Source organism: Aphelocoma coerulescens, chromosome 13 (assembly GCF_041296385.1).
Source record: "Aphelocoma coerulescens isolate FSJ_1873_10779 chromosome 13, UR_Acoe_1.0, whole genome shotgun sequence".
Classification (NCBI taxonomy): Eukaryota; Metazoa; Chordata; class Aves; order Passeriformes; family Corvidae; genus Aphelocoma; species Aphelocoma coerulescens.
The window spans coordinates 11,842,686-11,852,313 of NC_091027.1; the positions used below are offsets into that span (position 1 = coordinate 11,842,686).

Genomic DNA, 9,628 nt, shown 5'->3' on the forward strand with positions numbered 1-9,628 from the left:
CTGAGCCTGTAAGAAATTCCTTGGCTTTAAGGAATTTAACAGAATGTTATATAGCTTAGAGGCTGAACCTGTAACATTTTATAGATAATTGTATTCCTAACATACAGTTCTATCCAAAGAGCTTAAGAAACATAAAAATGCATTATTCTCTAAAAATTGATGGAAATTTAGAGCCATTTCTATAAAGCTGAAGAGAATACTCAATGGAGAGTTTATGCTAATGGCAGAGAATAGAAAGTTTGGCATTGCTAGCCACTATGAAATAAACCCATCACAATTCCTAAATAAATCTGAATGAGCAGAACACTTTCACACCAGACTGGGGCTTTGCATCATGTGACCATAGCTGCCTCTGTGTCCACTACGAGTAGGTCCAGCCACGCCCGGTCAGCTCTGGACACAGCAGGCTGCGGGGACCAGCCTCCGGTTTAGGAGTGATCGGAGGTCTGGCTCGTGGATCCTTCCGGGGGACCACAGGGACCGAAGCAGGCGGCGGAGGAAAGGAGGCAGGCTTAGAGCAGGGTTAAGTCCAGAAGGTTTTATTGTACCTCCAGGCGGAGGTCCTCACCATCCAGGGGAGCCCAGCTCTAAGGCACCGAGCCAGGGCTGTGCAGGGGATTTTATGGGTGGGTGGCGGTCAAGGGAGGGGTTACAAAGGAACCAATAGGGAAGGGAAGGGTAGGGCTAACAGGGTAACCGACATTAACCAGAGCTAATAGTAACAAAGTGAAGGAGGGGCTCCAATCCCAGGACCAATCACCTGGCCCCCTGGCTAGAACTTTCTAGAAGCCTGGGAGGGGCGCCAGAGTGACGGACAGGGCCCTGGGAGGAGACAAAACCGATACATAGGGAAATTAACATAAAACAGGGAGGGCGCCAACTGGGGTAAACCAAACATACAGAACTTAGGGGGATGCCCGGACTAAACCAACATGAACACTCCCACATCTCCCCCTTTTTAGTTTTTTAAGATGATATAAACCCGGGTTGGGGACAATGCTCCGAATCGGGGTAAAGGTCCCCAAACCATGCCATTTCGGGAGCCATTGCATCCAGTTCATAGTCCTCTGGGAGCTCCGCTTGGTTCACTTCGGGGGAGGATGCACTCCTAATCGCGCTCGTTATCAGTCCTTTCGTTAGTCCAAACATAATTATAGCAACCAATAAAATAACAAACAAAAATAGTCCAGTTCGGAGGATGGATCCGGTCCAGCCGGATAATCCCCATCCGTTAAAGATGTTACTAAGCCAGTCGCCAGTCTCGTGCTGAATCTGCTTTACCATGGCCTGCATTCGGTCGATGGTTTTGTGGATGTTCTCCGCCCTTGATGACAAGTTGAGGCAGCATAGCCCTTCGAACTCCTCACACCGGTGGTCGTGGAGGAGAAGAAGGAAATCGATGGCCGCCCTATTTTGTAGGGTGGCCTGTCTGGTCAGTTCCTCGTCTTTTAGGAGGTCGCTCAGGGCGTTTGATGTAAGATTGGCATGCTTGGCGACCCAACATTCCAAATGGCCTAATTCCCCTAATGCTTTGGCTGCGGCCACCCATGGTAAAAGTACGGTGATCGCAACCCCTTTTGGTCTGGACCAGTGGATGACTTCAAAATCACACTCCTGGTCCAGTTCGGCCAATTCACGCTTTTTGAGTACCAATTCGAGAGTTTGATTTGTTTGATTTCTTTTGATTTCCCAATGGTTGACTAGAGTTTGGTTGGGTGTAAGCAGCGTCAAACGGCCAATTGTACATGGGCCTCCTAAGAGGCGAGAGGGGATGCCTGCCCACGCCCTGTCGCCGCAGATGAGAAACAATCCCCGGGGTAACCTTCTCGGGTGTGACCGATGTGGATTTTCTGTTGTCACTTTACTGACGCCCAGGCACCACTTGGCTGCGTTGTACTCCCGGCGGTTTGGGGCAATGATCTTAAACGCCTCCTGGTCCGGGGACAACCCGAACTGAAACTGGACGCAGTAGCGAGCCGGATATGACCCCAGGAGGTCTAATTCCTGGGGCTCGCTACTGGCCCTGGAGAGCCGGGGCAGCCATCTCTCGAGGGGGTTGTCAGTTTCCCGCTTCCCCCTACGATTCCAACTAAATGGTTTTATGGGGCGTCTCCGAGAGGGTACCCGAGGATAGAGCGGGCCGACAGGTGGCTTATTCCGGGACGGAGTTGTTGGAGCCTGCGTGGGCTCGAGCAGTTTGGAAAAGGAGCTGAACTCCTCTTGCTCGAGAGGGATCCCCACCAGACACGTAGCCATGGGGTTCTGGGCCGCAGCGGTAGACAGGCAGATATGGTCCTGACCCATGGTACGCGCTAGTACTGACCAGACATTTGCTGCCGGCTGGGGAACAATCCACGCAGATGCAGGCCATGGGAGAATCTGCAGGATGACGACGAACTGCAGGACTTTGGCGACTGTTCGGGCACGGGATACGGGATCCATCTCCGACATCTTCCGAACTGAAACAGACTCACAACAGAAATATTAAAATTGGGAATCCTACAACTGGGGTAACTGGGGCTCGGGGCTCAGAGAGGGACACAGCTAACCGACCCCGGTCTTAGGGGGTATTGGACTGTCCTTCCTGACGGCTTGGGAGACACATGGCTTCACCCACCTTGATGGAATCCACCTAGGGCCCTCGGGGGTGGATACGCACGCGTACCCTTTCCCCCAGGTAACCAACTCATAGGGCCCCTGTATCTCCCTGGTCTCCGGGTCCCTAACCAACACCGGAGGCCTTTCTCTTGGCTGCAGCTGCTGGGACCGCCCGAAGTGCCGCACAATCGGGGGGTTCAGGTTCTCAAAGGCGCAGTTGAGAAAATTCAGTGTGAACAACGCCCTTGAGAGCCTGACTGCCGGTGACTGCAGCCCCTTGGAGGAGCACTGGCGCTGGAGCATCCTTTTGATGTTCTGATGGGCCCTTTCCACAATGGCTTGGCCTGTCGGGGAATAGGGGATGCCGGTCTTATGTTCTATTCCCCATTGCTGCAGGAAGCTCCTGAACTCCCTGGACGTATACGCTGGGCCATTATCTGTTTTAATGACTTTGGGGATGCCCAGGGTAGCGAATGCCTGCACTAAGTGCTTTTGGACATCGCTAGCCCTTTCCCCAGTGTGGGCAGAGGCGAAGACTGCGCCCGAGAAGGTGTCAACTGACACATGTACGTACTTCATTCTGCCGAATGAAGCGACATGTGTCACGTCCATCTGCCACACTTCACAGCTGTTTAACCCACGGGGGTTCGCGCCGGCACTGATGGCGGGAAGAGCCAACTGATGACATTCAGGACACGCAGCCACGATCGCCCTGGCCTGGTCATGCTTTAGATTGAATTGCCGAACCAGGGCAGGAGCGTTCTGGTGAAACTGCCGATGGCTGATTTTGGCCTGCTCAAACACATTGGGAATTGGGGCCATTGCAGCTGGCGCAGCGAGGGCATCTGCCTTCCTGTTGCCCTCTGCAATGAACCCGGGCAGGTCTGTATGTGATCTGACATGCATCACGTAAAAGGGTTGCTCTCGGTGGGAGACTAATGTTATCAGTTTTGAGAGCAACTCGAACAAGGCCATGTTGGAGACCTCACGCAACACGGCGTGCTCAGCTCTGGAGACTACTCCTGCAACGTATGCCGAATCAGTTACTAAATTTAGAGGTTCGGGGAATCTTTCGAAAGCCCTGACGACTGCGTCCAACTCAGCTACCTGAGGCGACCCATCCACCTCTTTAATGTCTGCCTCCCACCGCTGAGTTTGGGGGTCTTTCCAAGTCACCACTGACTTGTGGGACGCCCCGGACGCGTCCGTGAAAACTGTCAGGGCCTTTAAAGGCTCCTTACTCCGAACACTTTTGGTATTCAACTCAAATTGCATTTCCGAATTGAAAATTTTGTGGGCTGGCCTATGTAAGGAAATTTGGCCTGTGTAGCCCTCCAGAGCGAATTGCAATGCTTCACATTCCTGAAGCAAGCTCTCCAACATTGCCTTGGTAATTTGGCCCGTTTTAGTCCGAATTGGTACGTGGATGCAGTCAAAATCACATCCCGACAGTTCCCTGATCCGGACCCTAGCTTTCCGGATCAGTTCAGCCATCAGCTCTTGTGGCTGCGTCATCCTTTTGGACCGATGGTGACTGAGAAATACCCACTCTATGATTAAGAGGGGATCTCTCCAGTCCTGGTCCTTTCTGCTCTTCTTCCCATTATCTTCCCATTGGAAGATAACCCCATGGAGGTGTGGCAGATTCCCCAGGATGATAAACTTAAACGGCAAGTCAGGCCTATATCTGCTTGCCTGCCTGGTGGACATTAACTGTTGCACCTTCTCAAGAGCTGTCTGAGCCTCTGGGGTAAGCGTCCGGGGAGAACTAAGCTCCTCTCCCCCTTTCAACAAATCAAAAAGGGGGGCTAGGTCTTCGGTGGACAGACCCAGCCACGGCCTTACCCAGTTCAAAGACCCACACAGCTGGTGGACATCTGCCAAAGTCTTAATATCAGTTTTGATGGCCAATTTTTGCGGCACAATGGTCCGCTTGGTGATCTCTAGGCCCAGGTACTTCCAGGGTGGCATCCTTTGAATTTTCTCCTCTTGGAGCTCAAACCCCGCAGCAACCAACGCACGAGTTGTCAGGTCAAGCACATTGGCAAGCATGTCATTGTCGGGGGCACACACGAGGACATCATCCATAGAATGGAAGATGATGGCCCCCTTTGCTGCTGCGCGTACTGGGGCAAGCAAGGAAGAGACGTACCACTGGCAGATGGTTGGGCTGTTCTTCATGCCCTGTGGCAACACCTTCCAATGATATCTCTTCCTTGGGGCTTCTCGATTGATAACGGGAATCGAGAAGGCAAAACGCGGGGCATCGTCAGGGTGTAGGGGAATTTGAAAAAAGCAATCCTTGATGTCTATTACAGCCAAATTCCAATTTTGGGGGAGCATCGTCGGGGACGGCATCCCTGGTTGGAGAGAGCCCATGTCCTCAATCACATCGTTAATTTGGCGAAGGTCTTGGAGGAGCCGCCACTTGTCTTTGTTAGGTTTTTTAATGACAAAGACAGGGGAATTCCAGGGGCTGTTGGATTCTACGATATTCCCCTTTTGTAACTGCTCCTCCACGAGCTTTTCAAGCGCCTTTAATTTTTCTCCATAGAGCGGCCACTGCTCTACCCAAACAGGCTGGTCTGTTTTCCAATTCAGTTTTTGGGTAGGGCGCTTCTCAGTGACCGCCACCTCAAAATTTTGTGGGTGGTCTGGTAGGTCAATTGAGACCCCCCACTGTTGCATGAGGTCTCTCCCCAAGAGGGGTTCCTTGTAATCTAGTATGAACGGACGAACATTGGCCAATTGTCCGCTCGGTCCCTTAATTTGCACGATGCTCTTCGATTGTTTCGCTAATTGAATGCCCCCGACACCTTGCACGTGTTCTGGCACGTTTTGCAACTCCCAATGTGCCGGCCATTCCCGGGTGGGAATGATCGTCACATCTGCCCCTGTGTCCAGAAGCCCCCTGATGTGCAGGACTTCCTCCCCCCTATTAATTTTGCAGTCCACCCGAGGCTTCTCTTTCCCTATAAGGTGTGTTGCACACACCGTTGGGTGTGGCCCTTCTGCAGGGAAAGCCTGGGCGACAGTCTGCCCCCTGGACAGAAATAGGGGTGGATGGACACAGCGCAGCCAGAGAACGGGCCCTTCGGGACTAGATGTTAACAGTCCCGGAGCGACCTCGATCTCTTGCGGTGTGCAGGAAACATCTCCGACTATGACATACCTGCTGGGGCTCTGATCTTCTGTCCTCAGCTCACCAGTGCTCACCGGTGCGGTATGCCACTCGGTATCTCTCAGGTGTAGCGGTGCCAACAGCTGCAACCTGAAAGAACCGTCAGAGAAGGAAGTCAAATCAGGTGGTTTTGTCAAGTCCGGTAGCCGTGTCCTGTCATTTTTTTCCTGTCTGAGTTCCCCCTCCCCCTCGCGTCCCGCCCCTTTTTTGTCTTCACGCGGGGCGGGCGCGCGCTCCCCATTCAGTTTTTTTGAGGCCTTTGGCCTTCTTGTCCCCCAGGTCTTTGTTCTTTCTTAAATTGTTGGAACTGCCGCTTGAGCGGGCAGTCCCTCGTCCAGTGTCCCGGTTGGTCGCATAGAAAGCAGGTGTTCTTCGCTTGCGACGCTCTCCTCTGGCCGGTTGCCGTTGGCGGTGTCTTGTTATTTGGGCCCGGGGTCCTCCTCTGGTCCGCGGTGGAGTAATTCGTTGCCGCTCCCACCGAGGCCGTCCCTCTGGGTCTCGGTCTTTCCGAGCTCGTAGGTTGCAGGTGTGGCGCCTTAGCTGCACAAACCTCCAGCATGGCTTGGATGGTCGGCGGGGGGTCCAGGGGGAGACTCAGGATGGCTGCCTTGCATTGCGGATTCGCATTTACCATGGCCATCTCCGCTATGACCTCCTCCCTGGCCGCCGGCTGCTTAACCTGCAATTCTACGGCTCGGGTTAACCTTTCGACAAACTTGAGGAACGACTCGGTAGGCAATTGTCGGACTCGGGAGTAGGACTCCACAGGCGCGTCGGGCCGCAGGCCCAGGAATGCCTTGATGGCCGCTTCTTTGGTTTGTTGAAGGGCCTCCAAAGGCAGACCGTGAGCCTGCTTTGGCGCCAAGGCCCAATCCCCTTCGCCGCTCAGATGGTCCATGGATAGCTCCTGATTGTCGGCATCAACGGCCGTGTCAGGACTTTGCAGGAGCACAGGAAGGAGCCTTCGGAGCTCCCTTTCCCATGCCGCTTTCCAAAGCAGAAACTCCGCCGAGGAAAGCAGGCACGAGAAAAGTTGACGCAAATCATACGGCGTCATTACTGCTCCAGAGAGATTTGCCCTTAACAGGCCACGAAAATATTCGCTCTCTCTCCCAAATTCCTTCTGTGCCTTACAAAGCTCCTTTATTGTTTGGTGGGAGAGGGGTTCCCAGTTGACATGGGTAGTTCCCCCTCTCCTGGACCTCTGAAAAGAAACCGGAGCGGCTGAGGGAATGGGATCCAGTTCCGGGTTCCGGTCCTCAGGCCCTCCCCCTTCCGGCCAGTCACCGTGGGAACCGGAAGGGCAGGCGTGGGAACCGGAAGCAGGAAGTGGGTGGCAACCGGATGTGGACGCACAACTTCTGGGGGCGGGACATGGGGGCGTGCACCGGTGACAGGTGGGAGGGGTAGAAGGGGTGGCCCCAACTTGGGAGTGGGAGGGGTCAGGGCGAAAAGGGTTGGAACTTGGGAGAAAGGGGTTTCGGGAAGAAGAAGGGGAAGGAGGGCAAGAGGGGGTTCTCACCATGTGGTACCCGCCATCTTGTCCTCCTTGGGCGAGGAGGCCATTTTCTAAACCTTCTGCGAAACTAAAACGAACTCGGGGTTTAAGAACTGGGGAAACTGGGGAACGGGAGCCCCGGGCAGTCTGGCCAGGACTGTCCGGGCGGGGGTTTCGGGAATCTCGAGGAGAGCCAGGGAGTCGGTAGCAACCCTGCGTACCACGGGTTGCTCCCCTCAAGATGCCCGATTTAGGGGACACGGGTTTGGGAGACGGTTTAGGGGTAATAACTGGGGAATTCGGGGTTGATTGCCCTTCCCTCTCCCTTTTCTTATTTAAAGCTGAACGAATTTGCAGATACAAAAAAGAAAATTTCTCCAAGTTTTTCTCTTTAGCCGAATCAGTTTGTGCCAATTTCGTTCCCACAGCGTTCCAAAAGGAAACGCTTAAAACTGAATTTGGAGAGCACCGAGGGAAGTGCAAGAACAACCACCGAACAAACTGTTTCAAACACCCTTTAGAAAAATTTTTTCCCCCACCCCCCAGGAGTCCCACAACTTGGAAGTATACCTCCTTCTGTGCTGCGGAGAGCTTAGCGCCCATTTTACTAGCAGCACAATGTCTGGAGCAAAAGTAACCAAGCCTAGAACGCCGATTCCAACCGGAGGCAAGGAAGCACTTGCTCCGGGGCTGCGCAGCCTACAACTGGCTCCTCGAGAGCCTGGGACCGTGCAGGTCCTCAGAAGCCTTTACCGGCTTCGAGTATTTCCCCACAGGGGAAAATACTTACCCAGTCGGCGATCAGGCAAGCTCCGGACAACCGGTTCCTCCGCCGAGGACGACTCCGCTGGCGCAGGCAGAGCTACCGTCCTCGTCCCCAGGAGCGCGGCTCACTAAAACGGAGCGTGCTACTACTGGGGTAGCTTGACGTCCCACGACGCACTCGCCGAAGCGATCGGTCACTCCCGTGGGGTCCGGCGGAAGCGGAGGGCCCCACGTTGGGCGCCAAGCTGCCTCTGTGTCCACTACGAGTAGGTCCAGCCACGCCCGGTCAGCTCTGGACACAGCAGGCTGCGGGGACCAGCCTCCGGTTTAGGAGTGATCGGAGGTCTGGCTCGTGGATCCTTCCGGGGGACCACAGGGACCGAAGCAGGCGGCGGAGGAAAGGAGGCAGGCTTAGAGCAGGGTTAAGTCCAGAAGGTTTTATTGTACCTCCAGGCGGAGGTCCTCACCATCCAGGGGAGCCCAGCTCTAAGGCACCGAGCCAGGGCTGTGCAGGGGATTTTATGGGTGGGTGGCGGTCAAGGGAGGGGTTACAAAGGAACCAATAGGGAAGGGAAGGGTAGGGCTAACAGGGTAACAGACATTAACCAGAGCTAATAGTAACAAAGTGAAGGAGGGGCTCCAATCCCAGGACCAATCACCTGGCCCCCTGGCTAGAACTTTCTAGAAGCCTGGGAGGGGCGCCAGAGTGACGGACAGGGCCCTGGGAGGAGACAAAACCGATACATAGGAAAATTAACATAAAACAGGGAGGGCGCCAACTGGGGTAAACCAAACATACAGAACTTAGGGGGATGCCTGGACTAAACCAACATGAACACTCCCACACATAGCATTGTTGATTCAGGGTGGAAGGTCCCCAGGCCATAATTTTATACTGTCTAACCACAGCCATGTTTTGGTTTCCTACCCTGCAAATTTGTTTCTGTTTTTTCTTAAATGAGTTTTAATCACCTGATTTTTTTATTGACTGAAAAAGTCTATCATATCTTGGTTTTCTGGCCTTAGCCAAGTAGATCGCAACAGGAAATTAATTTTGGGATAATCCCTTATTTTTCATCATAACCATCATAAAGATAGGGGAACTCAAACTTGCACAAAATAGTCTTAATTATCTGTTGCAGCGGGGAATAGTGTAACACGCCTATATCAAACCAGGAGTCCCGTGGAAAAGAAATATATATGTACGGATTCTTGATAGATGTTTCAGAGATGTTTATTTCCCCAGCCGCATGGCTGGGCTCTGCTGAGGAACTGCTACAGTCAGGACCTGAGGTCCTTTGCCCGCGCAGGAAACACAAACCAACCAATGGGGAACGAGGCTGACCAGGGGCATGGAAACCCTGTGCCTCCCCTCAGGGCTACATGGCGGGGGGAGGAGACCCCGACATTTCACCCGTTTTATTTTAATAAAAGGAGAATGAAGACAACTGGATTAACATAACAAGAACAGTTTCAAAACAAAACAAGCCACCCTCCTGAGTCTTTAAATGTCCAAACAGATTCTCTGGAACATCTTAGGGCTGACAGAAGGGAGACAGAACTCTCTGGACATGCCTGTGGGGAAA

General features: G+C 53.4%; 1 protein-coding gene across 1 annotated transcript; it reads right to left on the reverse strand.

The window, feature by feature from the left end:
* Nucleotides 1-966: 966 nt before the first annotated feature.
* LOC138118354 (uncharacterized) lies at nt 967-8,206 on the reverse strand. Its single transcript, XM_069029291.1, has 3 exons — nt 8,068-8,206; nt 5,771-5,869; nt 967-2,459 (listed from the first exon to the last, which is right to left on the reverse strand). Exon 3 carries the CDS (start codon nt 2,449-2,451, stop codon nt 967-969), a length of 1,485 nt encoding a protein of 494 aa, XP_068885392.1. The 5' UTR covers nt 2,452-2,459; nt 5,771-5,869; nt 8,068-8,206.
* Between the last annotated feature and the right edge of the window lie 1,422 nt (nt 8,207-9,628).

What these genes read in the sequence shown, in the direction of transcription:
- LOC138118354 (XM_069029291.1), bottom strand. Translation starts at nt 2,451, where the DNA reads ATGTCGGAGATGGATCCCGTATCCCGTGCCCGAACAGTCGCCAAAGTC.